Here is a 23,397-nt window from a genome sequence, read left to right on the forward strand (position 1 = left end):
GTTCAAGGTGAGCTACATGCAGGTTCAACAGGTAATTTGAAAGCTCAGAGCCTAAGTTTGTACCTCGGGCCATGAAACTTGCCCAAGTTCATTTAATGGATACTTACTCATTAGAAATGCATTGAAAATAAAATTAACATAACATGCAAAAAGCTTAATTTCCAGTTGATTACTAATACTTTTTTTTTAAGTTAATGAGGCCCAAAAAGTAGGCTAACTCGCTGTGCTGAATTTCAGTCAGATGAATACAATTCTGCAGTAGAATAAATACTCTGACCCCTCAGCTGTTCTGTTTACTTTCAACAACTATGTGCTCCTTCTGCACAGCATCTGAGAATAAAAATAATTCAGTCTTAAAAAGCAGGGAAAGGACATTGAAACAATTTTCTAAATGCTTCCCAACAGCAATTTCATTTTTTAAAATCATCACTAAGAAACAGATGTTTCAAGGAACTGTTTAAGTTAAGGTGGAGTGGAGGAGTGGCCTAGTGGTTAGAGTGGTGGACTTTGGTCCTGGGGAATTGGGTTCGATTCCCACTGCAGGCATAGGCAGCTCCTTGTGACTCTGGGCAAGTCACTTAACCCTCCATTGCCCCAGGTACAAATAAGTACCTAAGCCGCATTGAGCCTGCCATGAGTGGGAAAGCTCGGGTACAAATACAAAAAAAAAAAAAAAAGGTGAGATCTGGAAGGCCAAAAGAAATTTCTGAAAGACCCAGCTGAAAATTGTTCAGATCAGTAAAAATCAATGCAACCAATCTTAACAAAATGTTGCACTGTTCAGCCACAGCCACACATGAAGGGAACCTGAGTAAACACATTAAGGAACAAAGTTATCCAACACCCATATCCTACCAATTGACCAAATTTAATTGATAATTAGAATCAGCTGACTGAACATAGCCAGACTGGACTGCAGCCAGCCCTGCTGAATCTAAACCTCACTATATACATTGAACCTCACCAAGATAGTGAAGTAGTTTCTACAAGAACATTATGCCACAAAGGAAATTCCAAAAGAATTAGAAAACAAAACTGTTGAACTATATCAGCCTGGAAAGGGTTACAAAGCCATTTCCCAAGCTGTGGGACTCCACAGTGAAAGCCACTATCTCCACATGGATAAGTCTTGAAACAGTGGTGAATCTTCCTAGGAGTGGCCAGCCTGCCAAAATTACTTCAAGGGTGCAGTGACAACTCATACAGGAAGTCACAAAACATCCTAGAAGATCCAAAGATCTGCAGGCCTCTCTAGCCTCATCCAACGTCAGTATTCATGACTCCACAATAAAGAGACTAGGTAAAAATGGGATTCATTAGAGTACATCAAGGCAGAAAACTCTGCTATCCAACAACATCAGTGATCTTCTCACATTTGCAAACAGAAACCTGGATGATCCCCAAGTGTTTTGTGATAATGTTCTACAGACAGTCAAATCAAAAGTGGAAAATGGATAGAAAAAAGCTAAAGGATCAGCCACTAAGGTTAGGCCTTTAAATGAGGCATGGATGTTGTTTAAAAACACCCACTTGGAGGTCCAGACCAAATGTATTCCATGCATTAATAAAGGTGGAAAGAAGAGCCAATGACAGCCAACATGGATAAAGGGAGAAGTGAAAGAGGCTATTAAAGTCAAAAGAACGTTCTTCAAAAAAGAGAAAAGAATCTGAAAGAACAAAGCAAGAAGCAACATAAGCACTGGCAAGTTACATGCAAAGCACTGATAAAGAAGACAAAGAGAATACAAAGAAAATCCTGCCACGGAGACAAAAAGTCAAAGTAATAACTAATAAGTAATATACTATGCCATACTTTGTATTCTTATTTCAATATTTTTAGGACAGGTACAAATTCAAGGTAAGGTATACACATATGAGTTTGTCTTGGGCAGACTGGATGGACCATGCAGGTCTTTTTCTGCCGTCATCTACTATGTTACTATGTAATTGTCTATTGCTCATGTTTGATTTATTCTTACTGTATACTGCCTTGTGAATTCCTTCAAAAAGGCAATAAATTAATATCAGAAGCAGAAAGCCTGTGAGGGAATTTGTGGGACAATTAGATCATCAAGGAGTAAAGGGGGCACTCAGGGAGGACAAGGCGATCAAGGAAGATAAAGACATAGCGGAGAGACTGAATGAATTCTTTGCTTCGGTCTTCACTGAGGAAGATTTGGGTGGGATACCGGTGTCAGAAACGGTATTTCAAGCGGACGAGTCGAAGAAATTTACTGACTTCACTGTAAACCTGGAGGACGTAATGGGGCAGTTCAGCAAACTGAAGAGTAGCAAATCTCCTGGACCAGATGGTATTCATCCTAGAGTACTAATAGAACTGAAAAATGAGCTTGAGGAGCTACTGTTAGTGATATGCAATTTATCCTTAAAATCGAGCGTGGTACCGGAAGATTGGAGGGTGGCCAATGTAACGCCCATTTTTAAAAAAGGTTCCAGGGGAGATCTGGGAAATTATAGACTGGTGAGTCTGACGTCAGTGCTGGGGAAAATGGTAGAGGCTATTATTAAAAACAAAATTACAGACCACATCCAAGGACATGGATTACTGAGACCAAGTCAGCATGGCTTTTGTGTGGGGGGAAATCTTGCCTGACCAATTTACTTCAATTCTTTGAAGGAGTAAACAAACATGTGGACAAAGGGGAGCCGGTTGATATTGTGCATCTGGATTTTCAAAAGGCGTTTGACAAGGTACCTCATGAAAGGCTACAGAGGAAATTGAAGGGTCATGGGATAGGAGGAAATGTCCTATTGAGAAATTAAAAACTGGTTGAAGGAAATGAAACAGAGAGTGGGGTTAAATGGGAAGTATTCACAATGGAGAAGGGTAGTTAGTGGGATTCCTCAGGGGTCTGTGCTAGGACCACTGCTTTTTAATATATTTATAAATGATTTAGAGATAGGAGTAACTAGTGAGGTAATTAAATTTGCTGATGACACAAAGTTATTCAAAGTCATTAACTCGCGGCAGGATTGTGAAAAATTACAGAAGGACCTTACGAGACTGGGAGACTGGCAGATGATGTTTAATGTGAGCAAGTGCAAGGTGATGCATGTGGGAAAAAAGAACCCGAATTATAGCTATGTCAGGCAAGGTTCCACGTTAGGAGTTACGGACCAAGAAAGGGATCTGGGTGTTGTTGTCGATAATACACTGAAACCTTCTGCTCAGTGTGCTGCTGCGACTAGGAAAGCGAATAGAATGTTGGGTATTATTAGGAAAGGTATGGAAAACAGATGTGAGAATGTTATAATGCCGTTATATCGCTCCATGGTGCGACCGCACCTTGAGTATTGTGTTCAATTCTGGTCACCGCATCTCAAGAAAGATATAGTAAAATTGGAAAAGGTGCAGCGAAGGGTGACTAAAATGATAGCGGGGATGGGACGACTTCCCTACGAAGAAAGACTAAAGAGGCTAGGGCTTTTCAGCTTGGAGAAGAGACGGCTGAAGGGAGACATGATAGAGGTATATAAAATAATGAGTGGAGTGGAACAGGTGGATGTGAAGCGTCTGTTCACGCTTTCCAAAAATACTAGGACTAGGGGGCATGTGATGAAACTAGTGTAGTAATTTTAAAACACATCGGAGAAAATGTTTCTTCACCCAACGCATAATTAAACTCTGGAATTTGTTGCCGGAGAATGTGGTGAAGGCGGTTAGCTTGGCAGAGTTTAAAAGGGGGTTAGACGGTTTCCTAAAGGACAAGTCCATAAACCGCTACTAAATGGACTTGGGAAAAATCCACAATTCCAGGAATAACTTGTATAGAATGTTGGTACGTTTGGGAAGCTTGCCAGGTGCCCTTGGCCTGGATTGGCCGCTGTCATGGACAGGATGCTGAGCTCGATGGACCCTTGGTCTTTTCCCAGTGTGTATTGTATTGTAACATTTATACCCCGCGCTTTCCCACTTAATAGCAGGTTCAATGTGGCTTACAAATGGGAAAATTAGGTTCTTACCTTGGTAATTTTCTTTCCTTTAGTCATAGCAGATGGACATAACCCATACGTAATGGCTTCATCAACCAGCAGGGGAGATAGAGAGCACTCAAACTTTCACAGTGCCCTCTTGGCCAGCTAGCTCCACTGCCTCTTCAGTATTTGAAGCTTCCAAAGCAGTATGGCAAACCGCAATGGGAATCACAAGAGCTTTCCTCACAGCGAACGATGGCCCATCACAAGGGCATGAACTCGTAAAGGAGGGAATGCACATCCTCCTGGAGGGTATAAACTCATCCTCCTTATTGTATAAGTGGAGGGGAACACACGCGCCTCCTGCAGGGAATCACACATCCTCCCAACACACTGGAGGGAATGAACTCATCCTCCTATTTATAGAACTGGAGGGGAACACACGCGCCTCCTGGAGAGAATCAACACATTCTCCAAAAAAAAACATGCTGGAGGGAATGAACACATCCTCCTAAATTTAAACTGAACATGAATCCTGAAGATTGTTTTCCAACTTTCTCCCAAGGAAGGAACTTCAGGAAATTAGAACAAAACCTGAAAAACAGATTCACAGCATACAGACAATCATACAGGGAGGGCTCATGGCTTCATCTGCTATGACTAAAGGAAAGAAAATTACCAAGGTAAGAACCTAATTTTCCCTTCCTTGTCATCAAGCAGATGAAGCCATTACGTATGGGATGTAACAAAGCAATCCCTAGATAGGGTGGGAACAAGCCACACCAGGCGCTAGCACTTGTGCACCAAAACGCGCATCCCTCCTGGCAGCCACATCCAGCCTGTAATGTCGGGCAAAGGAGATCTTAGAAGCCCATGTTGCTGCACTGCATATCTCTTGAAGAGAGAGTGCTCCAGTTTCAGCCCAAGAGGAAGAAATCGCTCTAGTAGAATGTGCCTTAAAGGCTACAGGCGGAACCCTGCCGGCCAGCAGATAAGCGGAAAAGATAGTTTCTTTGAGCCAGCGGGCAATAGTGGCCTTAGACGCTGGAGACCCTCTGCGAGAACCGGATAGCAAAACAAACAGATGATCAGAAGTCCTGAAAGAGTTAGTAACTCGCAGATACTGCAGCAGAGTCCTGCGCACATCCAAAAGGTGCAGCTGCCCACAAGATTATGGAAACTTTTTCAGAGGAAGAGTTTCCAGAATCTTGTGGGCAGCTGCACCTTTTGGATGTGCGCAGGACTCTGCTGCAGTATCTGCGAGTTACTAACTCTTTCAGGACTTCTGATCATCTGTTTGTTTTGCTATTTTTCAGAGGGCAAGAAAATAGGCTGGTTTAAGTGAAAGGCTGAAATCACCTTAGGCATAAAGGAAGGCACGGTCCGAACCGTGACTCCGGACTCTGAAAATTGCAGAAAATTACAGGACAGCGCCTGGAGCTCTGACACCCGTCTCGCCGAGGTTATGGCCACCAGAAAAACGGCCTTCAGTGTCAAGTCTTTCTCTGATGCTCGCCGAAGCGGCTCAAAAGGAGATGCCTGCAGGGTTTTCAAAACTAGCCCCAGGTTCCAAGCTGGACAGGGTGCTCGCACTGGAGGTCGGAGCCGAAGCACCCCTCTAAGAAACCGTGCCACATCTGGGTGAGCAGCCAAAGGCACGCCTTCCACCTTACCACGAAGGGAGGCCAACGCTGCCACCTGCACCTGCAGGGAATTATAGGCCAAGCCTTTTTGTACACCTTCCTGCAAAAAGTCCAGAATCGGCGAGACAGGAGCCCACATTGGAACAATGGCTCTGGAAGCACACCAAGACTCAAACAGGCACCAAATCCTGGCATAAGCCATGGAAGTGGACCGCTTGCGGGCTTGCAGGAGAGTGGAAATAACTTTATTGGAATAACCTTTATCCCTCAATTGCGCCCTCTCAATAGCCATGCCGTAAGACCAAAGCGGCCGGCGTCCTCCATGGCTACCGGTCCCTGAGTCAACAGGTTCGGTACCAGAGGTAACGGCAGAGGAGCCTCCAGGAGCATCTGTCGGAGGTCTGCATACCAAGGTCTCCTTGGCCAATCCGGGGCGATGAGGACCACTTCACCTGGGTGCAGCCGAATCCGCAAGAGCAGGCGCCCTATCAAGGGCCATGGGGGAAACACATAAAGTAGACCCGGAGGCCAGGGTTGAGCCAAGGCATCCAACCCCGCCGAGCGAGGATCTCTTCGTCTGCTGAAGAAGCACGGGACTTTGGTATTGGCACTTGTCGCCATTAGATCCATCATGGGCTTGCCCCATTTGGCACAGATCTGCAGGAATACTTCGTCTGCCAGATTCCATTCTGCTGGATCGATCTGATGCCTGCTCAGATAATCGGCCTGCACATTGCTACAAAAAGGTACAGCAGCTTTGGCAAGAGAATCATTTTGATTGCATTGATCCTCCCCGTCCAGGATATATTAAAACCCTCCCATCTATCTAATTCTGTGAATAGCTCTTGGGCCTTTTTTGGGTAGTTAGCAGCGAATAAATTTTCTGCCTTTGCAGTGATCTGGACACCTAAATATCTTATGGACTTTGCTGCCCACACAAATGGGTAGCCTTTTTTTTTTTATCAACCCTGCCTCTTGCGGGGGCATGGAAATATTAAGTATCTCGGACTTTGTGACATTAATTTTAAATCCCGACATATTACCATATTGTTGGAGCACTGCCATGACCCAGAGTGTCCCAGAGGGACTGGGATGGGTTGGCCAGCGTCATCAAAATGTCGTCAGCAAAAAGTATAATCTTATGGTCTTTCCTGCCTCTGAGCACGCCTCGAATGCCCCCATGCTCTCTTATTATTTTGGCCAAGGGTTCTATAGACAGGGCAAATAGAAGGGGAGAGAGAGCGCACCCCTGCCGTGTGCCTCTATGGAGCTCGACCGGTCTGGACCTCGAGCCATTAATTCTTAGTGCTGCTAGGGGGCTGGTATAAAGCAATTTTACCCAATGAAGAAACTTATCCCCAAGGCCCACCTGTCGCAGCATTTTAAACAGAAAAACCCAGTCCACCCGATCGAACGCTTTCTCGGCGTCCACTGAGAACAGTACCACTGGGGTAGTCTCATCTCTAACCTGCTGGATCACACGCAGAAGGCAACGTATGTTATCACAGCCTTGTCGGCCCTCTATGAAGCCTACTTGGTCCTCATGTATTAAGTGTGGCATCATCCTCCTCAACCTACGTGCTAGAATTTTCGTGAAAATCTTATAATCCGTATTGAGTAGCGAGATTGGCCTATATGAGCCATATTGTTGTGGGTTCTTCCCTGGTTTTAATATGAGGACCACCTCCGCCAGTCTCCATGAGTAAGGTAGTTCCTGAATATTACCAAAGGAGGAGATCGCCTTCACCAGGATAGGGGCCAACAATTTACTAAACATTTTATAGAACCTGATGGGAAATCCATCCAGGCCCAGGGCCTTATTATTTGGCAAGTCAGCTATGTCCTCTATCACCTCTTCTACTGTGATGTCCTTTGAGATTCTCTCTGCGGTGCTACTCCCTCCAAGTATGCCTCTTTTTCCTCCGGGGGCACTGTTTGCTCCCCCTGATATAGCTGGTTATAAAAGTCCCAGAAGGACTCTTGTATTCTATCTGTGTCAGTTAGAAGGGCTCCCCCGCTATCTTTGATGGCTGTTATATAGTTACGCTGCTCTTTCTTTCTAAGCTTAAACGCCAGCATCCTGCTGGCTTTGTCACCAAACTCAAAGTGTTCCTGTTGCACAGCCTGTAATTGCATCGCAATATCTGCCATCTGTATCTCATTAAGTTGACCCCTGATCCGATGGATCTCCCCTAATTTTTGGCTATCCGAGGTGTTAGCTTTATGATCTCTTGCTAGCTGTGTCAATTTATCCCTAAGCACCTTTTCCTTCAATTTCTTAGCCTTATACATGTGAGATTGAAGCGCACTTCCCACAAGCTAGTAGGGTGTACCTCATCTACATCATTGATAGCAATATATTCTACTATGTATTTTTCTATCTCTTGAACAGTTTGGGGCTCCAACAGCATTGCTTCATTCATTCGCCAGTTCCTGCACCCTTTATGCCCCCCTCGTTAACATCTCCATCCACACTAGGCAGTGGTCAGACCACGTACATGGCTCAATCTATATGTCCTTTATGTTACCCCACACCCCTCTATCTCCCAACCAATAGTCAATTCGTGAATAGGAGTTATGTTTTGGCGAGTAGTGTGTATAATCCCGCTCAGATCCATGTTTCTCTCTCCACAAGTCTATTAGTCCCCAGCACCCCATCCATCCCCACATCCTATGGCGGTCTCGCTGGGCATATCCCGCATTGCCTCCTGAGTTATCTATCTGGGGATCTAATGTAAGGTTGAAGTCTCCCCCTACCAATAGGGAGCCCATTGCTTTATCTTGTATCACTTTTTCCAGACCCTCCAAGAAGCTGGCCTTGCGCATATACGCATATCAAGGTGTAGTACACATCATAAAGAGTTGCGATCACCACCATATACCTCCCCTCCATATCCCTTACAGTGTCCTTTATAATCCATGGGCACGCACCTGACAGCGCAATGAGAACTCCTCCCTTTTTTTTATCATCTTTGCTTGAAGCACAGAACACAATGGGGTATCGTTTATGTCATATTAGCTTCTCGTGCCTGTGTCTCAGGTGCGTCTCCTGGATGAACATTATATCTACCTTTAGGCGCTGCATGTCTCTAAACATTTGGCTCCTCTTTTGAGGTGTATTAAGGCCTCGCACATTCAGGGTTGCATATCTAAGAGTCATCAACCCTTCTTTGTGAGATTCTCTTATGCATCCCGCCACTCTCCTGAATGATCCTATACTTCCCTCCCCACCTCCCTTCCCCCTAGCCCTCCCCCTACCCCACCCACCTCCCTGACCTCCCTCCCCCCCCCCCCCCCCCAAACCTGAGCACCGCTTCCATAATCAAGCAAGTGCTACTCGGGTTAGAAGTGACCATCCTGCACCCTAACTTGAATTATTCCCCCACTTCCCCAAACATCAGCTCCACTCAAATATCCCCCTCTCACACAACTGGTTGCTGCAGCGGCTCAGCATCTGAGTTCTCTATGAATCACCGCTCTGTGGAGCAACTTTCACTTGTCTCTGATATGTCCTTGAATTTTTCAACATCTTTACGCCATCCTTCACACCTTTTTCAGCTTCCTCCACTGTAGCGGCTCACAATCTCACGGCAAGCGGTGCGCAGATTGTTGTCGCTGAAGCCTCTTACGCCCCCACTCGCTGCCACTTTAGGCAGGGATCTTGCCCGCCTTCCCACTGGCACCCTTCTCCTGGCATCGGAGTTGCCCCTGTCTCTCCGTCGGGAACCACTGCACGGGCTTCCTCCACCGTCTGGACATAGTGCTGCTTACCATCCTTGTAGAATATCAATGCAATATCTTATGCCCAGCTCGTGTAGGTGAGCAGTTACAGGTTTTAAGTCCACTCTTCTCTTTAACGTGGCTGCAGCTAAATCTTGGTAGATATCAATATTATAGGAGTCCCATTGGAAGTCCTTTGTTTTGTCTTGCTGCCTTCAGCACTCGTTCCTTCAGCTTAAAGTCACGGAAACAGGCGATGATATCTTTTGGTCGATTATTTCTCATTAGGCCCAACGCTCTGTGGGACCTCTCCAGGAGCACTGTCTCCAGCGCTAATGGGGCCTCAGGCGTGGACAACAGGGCACTGACTATTTTCTGGACAACTGATTCTGCGTCCTGGTATAGCGGGGACTCTGGCAGACCTCTAAAACGTAGGTTACAGCGCCTGCCATGGTTTTCAAGGTCCTCCAATTTATTATTGTTTTGCTGCTGCCCAAGTCTAAGGTCAGATACCTATAAATCCAGCGATTGTAGCGCTTCTCCCTGGTCATCAATGCGGGTCTCTGCCTTGTCAACTCTGCGGCCCAGGCTTGCTATTTCTCCCCGCAGTTCCGCCCTCAAGGGCGCCTTGAGATCCGATCGTATCTCTTGCATCCATTCCCGTAACTCAGGGAAGTCACTCATTCGCGGGGTCAGTTCTGGCGTTTGGAAGAGTTCCATTCCAGAGCCTTCCTCCCCATTGCTCTGCGTGTCGGGAGGTGGCTCCGCCTGGCCCGTCATGCGTTTCTGGGCCACTCCCCCTGCAAACGCAAATTGTGACAAATTTATGCCTTCTTGGCTCGCCTGCATCTCTCTGTGTCACTGCACCGTCGTCTTACTGCTCTCCGCGGCAGTCTATTATCGGGTTTGCCGCTATCGGAGGAGGGAAAATGCACTTTGTAGCTCAGGTGCGTCGGAGCTCCGTGTTCATGCGGTCATTTGCTCCGCTGACGTCACTTCCGCCCCCCTCAAAGTTTGAGATTCTTGAATTTTCCCCAGATTGCATTAACACCAGTTAGAGAATTATTTCATAAATTCTGCAAACAGTTTTGAAGATTCCGGAAGCAGCTTTGCCACCTTTGCAAAGAATTTTCTGTGTCTTCTATTGAAAAAAGGAGTTAAATATTTCAGATATTTTGGAATCATCTGATTCAGGAAAAATTGTGACTACTAGAGTAACATTGCTAGTAACATTTGGTAACATTTGGAGGAGTGGCCTAGTGGTTAGGGTGGTGGACTTTGGTCCTGAGGAACTGAGTTCGATTCCCACTTCAGGCACAGGCAGCTCCTTGTGACTCTGGGCAAGTCACTTAACCCTCCATTGCCCCATGTAAGCCGCATTGAGCCTGCCAAGAGTGGGAAAGCGCGGGGTACAAATGTAACAAAAACAAAAAACAAAAAAAAAAGACTCAGTTTTAAAGTTGTATTTTAAATCTGTTGATACCTTGTTTATGGGTGAGAAAGTGCAGGTGTTTCCTGATGTCTCTAAATGGATGAAAGCTAGAAGAAGTTTCCAGAACTACGTTCTGCCATTGTTGGATTAGAAGCCACTTTCCAATTTAAATTTCCTTGTAAATGCTGTGTTGTCTATCAAAATATTCAATACATTTTCTATGAACCATCTCAGTTGAGATTTTTTCTTGAGGGAAAGGGAGTAACATTTATTTGATCTCAAGTTATATTTTTAGGGTTTGTAGTCAGGTTTAGTGAATAGTTTGAGGGGGGTTTTCTTACTGTATTTTCTGTATTTATTTTCCTTTAAAAATTCATCTTCCTACAGGATTAACTGCTCTTGGATCTTCCTCTTTTGTGAACTATGTATTAAGGCTTATTTCTTGACAATATTGTGTCACTATTTTTTACTCTGAATTTCTTGTCAAAGTATTAATACGTCTGATGTAATTTGAAATGCAAATGAATTTTATTTTTTAATAACTGCCAAAGAATATCAGTGTACAGATGCACAGAGTAGCTACACTTAGTAACAAAACCCCCATAAGAGAGAGTACCTTTGGTCTCTTCTACAGCCAGTTTGTCACAGATTTGCTTTTCATAGGTGAAGAGGTGGTCCAAGGCCTCTCTGTAGAGTTCTGCTTCCCGGAGAACTTGATTCTGATACAGAAGCAGCTCACTGTACTCATAGTCCACTTTATCAGGAGATGTCTAGATACATACAACACAGGAACAGCTTTTACATTTTTACCTCCAAAAATATCAATGTATAATATCAAAATTACAACCAAAAATCCAAACTCGTATATTAAAACAAGGTTGATATAGAATAAACTACATTATTACAATACTATATTCTGTCATTTATCTCATGTGTTGGTTAAAATTTTTTAAACTATAAATCAATTTAGCAAAAAAATATTGTTTAACACTTTTGATATGTTTATTGTCCTCTGCTAACCATTGAAAGCATTATTTGTTAAGGAAGGAGACAGGTTCATTTAAAATACCTCAGATGCTAACATCTATATATATAAAACTCACCCTCAACGTTCTGAAGACAGTGACGTCAGTGAAGTCAAGCCCTGACTTCCTTCAAAAAGGTTCGAAGGTTCGTGGTGGTGAAGCCACCAAAATCGCTCCGGGCCCCGCCCTTGAGGGCGGAGCTATGGCAGAACGACGAAGTGGTTGGCAGGGAGGGAGGCAGGGAGGCGGGGGTGGGAAATCGCTACGGGCCCCGCCCTCTCGTCAAACGTCATGACGCTGAGGGCGGAGCAATGCCACAACAATGAAGGGGTTGGAGGGGGGTGTTGCCGACGAAAACCTTGCTAGCGCCCGTTTCATTTGCTCAGAAATGGGCCTCTTTTACTAGTATTTAATGATATCAAAGAGGTTCTTGTTACATCATTGCCCATATTATTTGAAGTGCAGTTATCTTATTTTCAATGCTTCAAAAAAATGTTCATCAAAGCTCTCCCAAACAAAACTACGAATAAAAGTGACTGATAAGAATTGATGGTTGACCTACTGGCTTCTTTAGCGAACATTAAAGAAAAATCAGTTCATAATGTAGACAAACAATTTAGGGTTCAAAGGATGCCAATGTGAGACATCTTAAAAGGCACCTATTATATAAAATCAATATAGATGCATATGTCCCTGTATAAAATAGACTCCCAGATTCCAGTCCCAATAGCATACAAATGCCGAGGCACAAATTTACATATATTTATAAAATATGTACATGTATCACAACCAAGAAAACCAAAAGTAGGGGTGGACAAATAGCCTTCCTAGTAAATCCACAGGAACACTCCAGACGTGGAATCAAAGACAGTCAAACATTTACTAAAGCATCAAACTGGAGAAAGACTCAACATGGAGCTGTGTTTTGGCGTACACCACCTGTCTCCCGCACTGTTCTCAACAGATGGTATTGCATATCTTAACGTTTTACTGAGAGGGATATTCAAAGATTTTATATATGAATCATCAACAGTCATAGTTTGAGAAGCATTTTGTAAGTTTAATGATTCCTGAGGCCACAAAAAACACAAACTTCACTAGAAATGTGCACAGTATTTTCAATGACTAAGGGCCCTGTTTACTAAGCTGCAATAGCGTTTTTAGCATGCTAGACACAACCATAGGAATATATAGGTGTCTTTAGCGCGCTCTAAAAACACTAGCGCACCCTTAGTGCTGCTTAGTAAGCAGGGCCCCAAATGTACAAACACTATATATAAAAACTAAACACTTTTTAATGAATTTTTACATACATTTTATTAAAATTTTTAGATATATAAAAATGGAGGAAAAAGCCTCAGAAATTATACAGGTCTATATCAATTTTGCACCTGTCTGCTTCGATCATCAGCTTAAAAAACCTCCAGAATTTTTTATTCATTAATTTCTTTAAAAAGAGCAAACTGGTCATCACTAAATTCACAAATCCGCTAGATCGAAAGGAATATATACTTCGACTTCAAACTACTTGTATTTTGTGGTATACATTATACAGTGCCCGTGTCTTAAACTTTATGTTGGTCAGACGCCGAGGAAGTTAAAAGCCCGCTTGACTGAACATCGGAGTGCTCTACATAGAGAAGTGAAAGAAACACCCTTTGTTGAGCACTGTTTGGAATTTAAACATACTTTTGATGAGCTCTGTTGTTTTGCTACTGATTGGGTGTTATAGGACAGCAAAGGGGGAAAACTGTCATTTGCAGATTCTTCAAAGGGAGCAATGTTGGACTTTTAAACTAAATACATTACAACCTCATGGTTTAAACTCTTGCATTGAATGGAATCATTTCTATTTACATTTTTGATGCTTAGCCAATATGTTTTAGTAACTGTTTGACTGATATCTGTTTCAACCATTGATAATTATTTTTTGAAGACTGGCTTCTGATTGGTTAGAGTTAGATATAATATCGATCAGACGCCGAGCCACCATTTTGAAAGTGCTCAGAATGTCTGAACTGAATAAGGGAGTAGTGCGTAAACTGTTAATAGCTTGTGAAATTTATTTTAAATAATTGGTGGTAACAACTGTTTTTTGTTTGTTTTTCCTGCAGCTATTTTTCTAAGTTTCACCCCCTGAAGCAGTGGTTGTGGCACCGTGAAACAGTGGCCAACATTGGGGTGCATCAAACAGATTCAAAAAAGCTAAGTTGTTTCTTCTGTTTAAAGAAATTAATGAATAAAAATATGGAGGTATTTTAAGCGGATGATCGAAGCGGACAGGTGCACAACTAACGTAGACCTGCGTAATTTCTGAGGCTTTAACTCCACTGAGGGGGGGCCTAAGTACCAGCAAACTCCACGTACTCCCATTCTGAGGGACAGCCTGCCTCCCGATCTTGAGGAACCCATGCAGATAGATCACTCTTAGGAGAAGCAGAGGCGTTGAACCTTGAATTTATGCCTCTACTGTGGCAAGAGATATTACACACTTAAATGTCCCAACAAGTCAGGATCTTCAAGCCTGATTCTGGATTTTGACCGGGAGTGCTGCATTGGATCCGCACCCTGGGACACCTAGTACTCAATTTTTAATTCCAGCTGTACTTGAGTTGGATCAAGGGAACAGAAACATTGCGGTCTTCTTGGATTCTGGAGTTTTTTTTTTTTTGGGGGGGGGGGGGGGGGGGGGGGGGAGTCTGGAATGTCAAGATTCCAACCCAGGATTTATCTACGACCATTCCAGTCTCCTCAGTCTATGGGAACATTCAAGGACATCTCAAGACCCGGACAGTTCCAGTGTGCCTGTGTATCAGTGACCACAGGGAGGACACTGCCTTATATGCCCTACAGACATCCATGAAGCCCATCGTTTGGAATTACCTTGGCTGCAGAGACACAACACTAGACTGGGAGAGAGACCAGCCTGGAGTGATGCCCATCATCAATGTTATCTGAATTCCGAGAAACCTGCCGTCATTTTAGCCACCACTAGTATTCCTGATAAGTTGCCCAAGATCACTAGAGTACGGGCCAAGGTATGCTTCGAGCAGCAAGCTAAGACACATTCTCAGAGTCTGGAGTACAAGGATGCTGTGGATCACCCACTGAGAGGGAGGCTTTTTCAAAGTAACCCTTGATACTGTAGCTCTTTGCATCCAAGACCCAGGCCAAGGCTGGTTTCATGACTAGAGATCTACCAAAAACCGGACTATGGGAGTATGGTCCAGGACACTCCCGATTCTAGGAAGGCTTGTGGTTCTGAGAAGAGCCCTTGGAAGTTGGTTGACCAGCTTGTTCCGCTACTTAGCATAAATCTCCTTACAAACCCAAGTCTGGACTGTGTGAAGGGGGGGGGGGGGGGGGGGGGGAGTGTCTTTAGGAAGGAGATACTGTCATGGTCATGTCCTGACTCACCTCCCTTGTCCCGGGACAGGATCCCGTGGTTTCTTTGGGCAGCCATTCCCACTGAGCGGAGTTGTGAACTCAATCACCACCAGCATTCCAGGGTGCCCTTTGGCCCGGTGTTCTGTCTTCATTGCTGCTCCAGCGGGGGTCACCCTAGGGCCACCGGCATAAACCTCTGGGGACACCTTTCTGTGATGCTGGAGGCAGTGCCCTTGATAGGTGTGTGTGGGATGCTGCTATCTTGCCTTCGCAACAGATCGCCTGATTCCTAGAGTGTTGCAGCCTGCCTTGACTCTTGCCCTGACTTCTACCTCTTCTCCATTTCCAGCCCTGCCTGCCCTGTCTCCAGTTCCAGCCCTGCCTCCAGCCAGCCCTTCCTGCCTGTCTTGCACCTCTAACCTGTTCTCCAGTTCCTGCCTAGCCCAGGTGACTTGCCTGCCATCAGTCAGGGCCTGGCTAACCTTCGGGTTGACAGGTCAGTGCCAACCCGGCTGCAACCCAAAAGCTTACCTTTCCTGAGTCGCGACACATAGAAACTCTAAGGATGCAGTAGTAGCCCCCCCCCTAAGATAAGTATTAAGAAAAGACCCAAACATACCCTTCGCTTTCCCAACCCCTCAACTCTTTCTCCCTTTCCCCTCTAAAAAAAATCCTCCTTAAGTCCCTCCCACCTCCCCCACTAACCATATGCCTTCCAAAAAGGACAGGTCACTTAGACACTGTACCCACCTTTCCATCTAGTAACAACAGATATAACAAGGAATGACGAAAAAAAAAATCATCATCGGTATGAGAGAGTCCAATGGTTAGACAGTACCATCAACTAGCAACATGCAGCACCCCATTGCTCAAAAGACTATTCAATGCAAGCATCCTACATCCTATCCTCAGGGTCAGATAATCTGCTAAGGCAAAGAGAAACAAGTTATAGAAAGTGCTCTGCATCATCCCATAGAGAACAGCCTTGGAAATGTACTTCCACCAAGAAGTACTTGAGGCACTCACTACACGTTGGTTGCTTCCAGGTGTTAAACAGCACATCTAAAGTCACCACGCAGTAACCCTGATAGTTAGAGTAAACTAGCAGTATCAACAGGTGACGGCTCAAAAGAAAAAAAAAATCTATATTGTGTATTTAAAACAAACAGAAGTCTATCATTCCCTAATAGGACTTAGTAGATCCAAGTCAACACACTAAGGAGAGAACAAGAACACACACAAGAATGGCACTGCAATTCAATAATAAAATCACTGATAGCAGCGGTACAAATCTCATTATAAGGCCACCAAAGGCCCTTCACATGCCACTGAAGATCTGACACACAAAGCAGGTCCTCGTCTAACTTCCATCAGAACTTAGAAAAGTACACAAAGTGAGACCCAGGGAGCAACTCACTGTTTCAGCAGTCTATAATTCAGTCAAGTATCCTTAATGAGTTGAAGTCAATTCTGTCCATTTAAAGCAAATGGCTCTACTCACAATCCAGACCATTTTCAGGTGGCTATTGTGTCTTCCGATAAACTGGTCACAATGTCCTGAGCTGCAGATGCTATTTCAAATATTTTTGGCTCCTCGCTGAATAGGCCTGGAAGCATATAATTTTCTTCCCAATATTTTTAAAATCCTTTCCCGATGCAAAAACAGAAGAAACAAAACTTCACAGGGATATAGACAGTAGAACAAACAGCAAAGTGGACTAAAATATGGATGACGCTCCAGGTAAAAAAAAAAAACAACCAATAAAGTTTTTTTTTACCTGTAGTCATCTATTTTTTAGTCCACTTTGCTGTTTGTTCTACTAAAATCCTTTCCTAACCATATCGCTTGCATGATAGACTGCTCAACACGAAAAATAACAGCACATGGCCAATCCTCTGCTGGACACCAAGCCTCCAATCTGTGGGCTCTTTCTAGCCCAAGAGAGCTCAGCTGCTCCTTGAGTTGCAGGATTTGGGGAAGCCATGTTTCCAGAAAGGCCCTCAAGGCCCTCTCTAAGACAAACTCCAGTAGTCCCACAAGCATCAGATTATTACGCCGAGCAAGTCTCAAGGTCATCAACTTTCTGTTCCAGGCCCGCTACACATTTTTAAAAGCTCACCTTGAGTGCTTATGATGGGCTGGGACTGGTCTTCCAGTACCCCAGTCCTTTGCAACTGTGCATCCATTTCTAATCCAAAAGTATCTAGGCACTCCAAACTGAAGTTTCACAGCCGGCTCCTGGACAAGGCTGTGCAGATAGGCTGCCTCTGCTCAACTATGCAGCTTTTTCTCCTCTCCCTCTCCTTTCTATCCATGTGCGGCTTTTCTCCCCTTCCATGCATGTGGATAGAAGGGAGGGGCACAGGAGAACAAGCAGCGCAGTGTAGAAGAGGCAGCCTATCTACACAGCCCTGTCCAGGAGCTAGCTGTGAAACTTCAGCTTGGAGTCTGAGAGTGAAAGGAGAAACCTGCCACAAAGAGGGAGTCAAAGGACTTTTTCCAGGCAGCCTACAGGGTGAGGTCAGTTTTATTCCTTCCTATGGTCCAGGGCAACACAAAAAGCATTGCCAAGTTCCAAGTGAGTCAGGACCTTTTGGCATGTGGTTTCTTAGATTAGCACCATAAGTTAGGTTTCAGGAATAATTAGTTGCACTTTGGAATTATTAACCGCTTTTAGAAGATTCACACAAGGTGGTGTACAGTTTAACATCAAACTTACAATTTTGTTAATAGCACAACAATAGTAAAATGTACAAGTATAAACATAAATACAGCAAATTGAAATCTAATAATAAAAACCAACAAATTGTAACATATATTCCAGAACATGCTTCTTGTCCATCGTAGGGCCACGTATACCCATAGCAAACGTGTCCACAGGAATTACTAATCTAAGTGACTGCAAATGAACCTACACAGTAGGTTCCTATTTGGGGATCTTTAGATCTCATTAGGTAAGAACCGCTACAGGGGGTATATCCTTAAGGAGGTGAGCATTTGCAAATGCATTTTCTTTTGTCTATTGCAAAATGCCTTGTTCTTCCTCCATCCACTTTCCCCTTTCTGTCCCGAGTCTGGGTAGGAAAAACAAAACAAAAAACAGGACAGAGACAGTGGGAGCCATCATTTGCCCCAAGGCCTTGCAGTGAACAACACTGCTCTCACTTTCAATATGAAAGAACAATTAAGAGAAATATTGAAAATCTAATTAATAAGAAACCAAAAAGAAGAAATTAGATCTTACCTGCTAATTTGCTTTCCTTTAGTCCCTCCGGACCGGACCAGGATTGGACTGATGGGTTGTGCTCGCCTACCAGCAGGTGGAGAAAAAACTCTGACTCTAGAGAGCCAATAGGAGCCCTGGCCATGTGACCTTAGCCTCAGTATTTGAATAGCAAAGCAGGAAAGAAAGAAAGACCTTCTGTGCCGTATGGAATCCTAGCAGCCACAAAGCACTCGGCAATGCCAAGTATCAGAGCTCACCAGCAACTCTCACCAGAGAAGTGGTATGGCCCGATATGTATTACAGCTCACTAGCAACTCTCACTAGAGAAGTGGTATGGCTCACTTGTACTATAGCTCACCAGCAACTCTCACCAGAGAAGCGATATGGCTCACATGTAATATAGCTCACCAGCAACTCTCCCCAGAGAAGTGGTATGGCTCACATATAATATAGCTCACCCGCAACTCTCACCAGAGAAGTGGTATGGCTCACTTGTCTTATAGCTCACCAGCAACTCTAACCAGAGAAGTGGTATGGCCCACTTAAGATTTTATATATATTCCATCAACTGAGCTTACCAGCAACTCTCACCAGAAAAGTGGTAAATCATATTTAAGGTTTTATAGATATTCCAGCAACTGAGCTCAGCCACAACTCTCACCAGAGAAGTGGTATGGCGTATTTAAGGTTTTATAGATAGATTCCAGCAATTGAGCTCACCAGCAACCACCAGAGAAGTGGTATAGACCACGTAAAGTTCTGTATATATATAGTATTGTTCCACGAATCGTAAAGGAATGAATACACTTCCTACTGAATACACTTCCTACTTAATAAAAGAAGCTAAAGAGTAGAGAGAACATGGGAGGGGCCTGGTCCGGTCCGGAGGGACTAAAGGAAAGCAAATTAGCAGGTAAGATCTAATTTCTTCTTCCTTAGCGTCCCTCCGGACCGGACCAGGATTGGACTGATGGGAAGTACCAAAGCAGTAATCTGAAGGGAGGGACCTTATGAAAACTGCAGAGAAATGTTCATGCTGCATAGGCCACCTGGCGACAACTAACATGTAGTGTGTCCCAATGAGCAAAATAAAATGAAACTAGGACTAAGTTGCCAACTTACCAATGTGCACCGAGAGCACCAAAATCGCCGTAGTAAGAATAGAGCCCGCTTCTGAAGTTGTGGAATATGTTGTAATACGCTGTGGAACTGCCCTCTCAGCGAGAAGAGAAATAGACATTCTCATTTCCTTGATCCTTCGCGATATAGCGGGTTAGAAACAATGAAAAACTTTTACGCCTACTGGCTAGAAGGACAAAACCAATAAGAAAAAACCGATTGGGAAAGGTGAAAACTTTAAACTACAGCAGACCGAAAAGAAGTTACCAACCATAGAAGTATTCCACACATAGATCTACTTGCTGCAATGGCTACTGGGAAACACTGCTTGAAGAGGAAAACTTTATAGAAAAAGTTATGGCTACTAGAAAACAGAACTTTAAGAGTCTGTTCACCTAGTTCACCTAGCTGGTGGATGAAGCGGGAGGTACAGGTGCAGGACTCCTTTAAGAAACCGCTTTGACAGTGGATGCTGCATAAGCGTGCGGTTGTCAACAGTATCATGCATCACTGATAGAGCTGCCAAATGAACTCTAATGGATGAGTAAGACAGACAAGATTTCGCAAGATGCAGAAGATATTCCAAAACATGCAAAATGGATACTGTTTGTGGAATGAAGTGGCGAGAGGAGTACCACAGAGTGAACCGTCGCCACTTTGATTCATAGCACTTTAATGTAGATTTCTGTCTGGAAGCAATTAAAACTTGAAGTACTTCCTGCGAAAATATCAAAGATGTTGCAGACCCAGTAACCACGCCATAAGTTTGAGTGACTGGGGGTCCGGATGTAGAAGGGTGCCTTGGTTCTGCATAAACACCTAGTGAGATGATGGAAGAAACGCATAAAGAAGGCTGAAAAACCCCTGCTGGACGTTGGCATCTGTCCCTGTCTCCGTCAAGACTGTTGCTGAACGGAAGAAGCAAGAAATGTTCATGAGCCTGAAGGCAAAAAGAGATAGCCCTGAAGTGTCGCAGTGAGGAAGTAAGGCTGAAAAAATGAGAGTCCATTCACCTAAATGCAGGGTGACACAACTAAGAAAAAATGAGTACAAACTCAAGAGTATACTCTTAACTCCTCCTTGGCGGATGACATAACCCATTGCCATGGCAAGGACCAACATAGCTCTCTCCGTCTTGTTTGTCAGTAGGGAAACAAAATTCACCCGAAGGTAAAACGAATTGCTGAGGTCCCCCAGAAAAAAATTATATACAAAAAAGCTTCTGCCAAAAAGTGTACTGCACGAAGCATCCCAATGACAGAACTAAGGTTCTTGAGATAACTAGATGACACTTAAATAGCGCGATTGATGACCCTGAGATTCGCAATAGTATGAAGGAAAATTCCTTCTTGGGCATTAGAGAGTAAAATTGCATTCTGCAGAATAGAGCAAGGAAATGGCCGAAGGCCCAAGGTCACCAAGAAAAATATAAACTGGGATGTTTGCAGAGGAGACAAAAGACTGTGCGCCAACCTGACTAAACAAAGAGAAAATCAGAGATATCTGATGAGAGATCAAATGAGAGGCCTGGCTACAATCACCACCCAACCTAGAGACTGTAAGAAATGCAACACCCGGTGCGTGACCTGAGAACTCTGCTGATAAGACTTTCTCCAATTAGGCAGTCGTCTAGGTAAGAATGAAATGACCCTAAGAGCGCAATGAACATCCTCTTAGATCTATAAAAGAATGGAAGAGAGAGTACTGCTGAAAATGACCAGTTAATGCATAAGCAAAAAACTAGCCATTCTCTGGATCCTGAGGAGAAGAGGAAGGGTGACCAAGGACACCAGTTAAATAGGGCTACAAACTCCAACCCTATCTCTATGGCATTCCATAGTTGGGTAAGTTCTGAATATAGAAAGTTCTGAATATAGGAGTCCACCAGCTATGGTAGTACGCTCCGGACAGAAAAAAATTGTCCCAGTATGAACGTCTGATTCACCGGCCTGTAATTTCTTGGATCTCCCTAATCCACATACCACTAATCCACGTACCACGGTCATGCGTCCTCCCTCACTGAGATGTAGATTGTAAGCTCCTTTGAGCAGGGAACGTCCTTCTTTGTTAATTTGTACAGCGCTGCGTAACCCTAGTAGCGCTCTAGAAATGTTAAGTAGTAGTAGTAGTACCAGACTCACACCCAATAGATATGAATGTTGAGCTTGTTTCAGGTTAAAACACCGAACCTAGGCCCAGGGTCCCCGGTGTTCCTAGTGGTGAACAGCCATGGCAAATATTGTATGCGTTAGTTTGCAGAATTACTGCAAAGCCTTGCTTTTGGAGCAGAGATTTCTGTTCGATACTCTCGTGAGAGGTTTTTTTTTTTCATTAATGCTGTTCTGGCTGTAGAAAGGTGGACATTTGAGCTTCCCCAGAATGGCAAAACTTATGTACCTATGCCCATTAGATATGAATGCTGGACTTGATGGACTTTAGGCCTTACCCAGCATAACCATACTTATGTACCTATGGTATAAATACACAGGAAGTGAGTGAATCCCCTTCCAATTGAAAGAACACTCTGGAGTGAAGGCGCATAGAATGAAAATGAAAAAGGACAAACTTGGAAATTACCTGTAACGAAAAAAGTGAAGTTGTGCCACAGCCACTTGGTGAAGGCAGTGTAGACAAGACTGTATCTGAATTCAAGAAAGCTTGATATAACATCAGGTCTCTAAGGAAGAGGAAGAGATAGCAGATGGTATGTATAGACATACTGGACCAAACCAGGATGTTTATAATCTGCCAATGCTGAACTGATAGAGACAAACACGAGTAGATGGTTTGAGGACCGTCCACTATCTTTAAGTGAAAGGATGACTTTATTCTCTAAGTGACCATATGTCCTGTAAAAACCAGAAGAAAGCTAAAATGAAATATGAGAGGCTTCAAGGCAGTTGGAAAAGAAGGGAAGACATGAATAAAGCATGCCTGCTAAGGCAGCTGAGTGACTGGGAGCTTGGTAGACAGGACTGTCCCTCAGAGAATATGAAAGAGCTGATATATCCCCATGGCATCTGAACAATATACTGTATGCCTCTAGAGAAGGCTTCTTAAAGTCGGAAAAAGAAAACACTGTATAACACTACAGCCATTGAGAGTGTCTGTTAAGTTCTTAAAACACTATATAACATCATAGGCATGGAGTAAATGCTTGAAAGGAACTAAGATATTATGGTCAGAATTGCAAAGTACCAATCAATTGACTCTTAGACAATGTAGTCCTATTCACCAGGGAATGAGAAAGACAGAAATTTACTCTATGCCTATAGAGAAAGTTTCTAAAGTTCTTAAAACACTGTATAATACTACAGCTATTGAGGAAAATGCTTGAAATGAATTATGATATTATGATAAGATGTAGATTTTCCACCAGGCAATGAAAAATGACTGAGCACCAGAAAAAACTAGTGTTAACAGCCCCGTGATACATAGAAATTTAAAAGAAGAAAAGCTTGTTATATATCCATATATGAAAGGAGCCCCCTTTCAATCAAATATTGCCTGCTGATGTGAACAGCATTTTAGAATACGCCGTTCAGCACATACAAAAGTGTACACATCTTGGAGCCGAACTGCTCTATGAACTGCAGCCTTACCTTCAGCAGAGAGATCCCCGACTGATAAGATGGAGGGAGAAACAAAATGGCCGCCGTTCGTGCCACTGGCCCTGTGGTGATCGTCGACAGCGCGCCCAACACCTCCGAACAAGTGAAGCCCAGTGGAACGGCGAAGAAACAACAGCCGGCGAAAAAGGCCCCGAAAAAACCGGAGGCAGCACTGGACCCGAAGAAACCTTGAAGGGAGAGCAAAATTTACACGTTCCGGCTGCGTGAACTGCGCCTGACCGACAGCAGCTGTTTGAACTTTTAAGCCATATCAGAAAAAACAGGTGGCCGCGCTTA

At 44.0% G+C, this 23,397-nt stretch overlaps 1 protein-coding gene across 1 annotated transcript in view; it reads right to left on the reverse strand.

Annotated features, from left to right (window-relative positions):
- The window catches only part of NAA15 (N(alpha)-acetyltransferase 15, NatA auxiliary subunit), a 227,765-nt gene that overhangs the window by 101,405 nt on the left and 102,963 nt on the right, over nt 1–23,397 (reverse strand). Inside the window, exon 6 of the mRNA XM_030191710.1 lies at nt 11,348–11,501. Within this exon, the coding sequence (XP_030047570.1) occupies nt 11,348–11,501 (154 nt within the window). The remainder of the gene's footprint in view (nt 1–11,347; nt 11,502–23,397) is intronic.

The sequence above is a fragment of the Microcaecilia unicolor genome, chromosome 2 (assembly GCF_901765095.1).
Source record: "Microcaecilia unicolor chromosome 2, aMicUni1.1, whole genome shotgun sequence".
NCBI classification, from domain to species: Eukaryota; Metazoa; Chordata; class Amphibia; order Gymnophiona; family Siphonopidae; genus Microcaecilia; species Microcaecilia unicolor.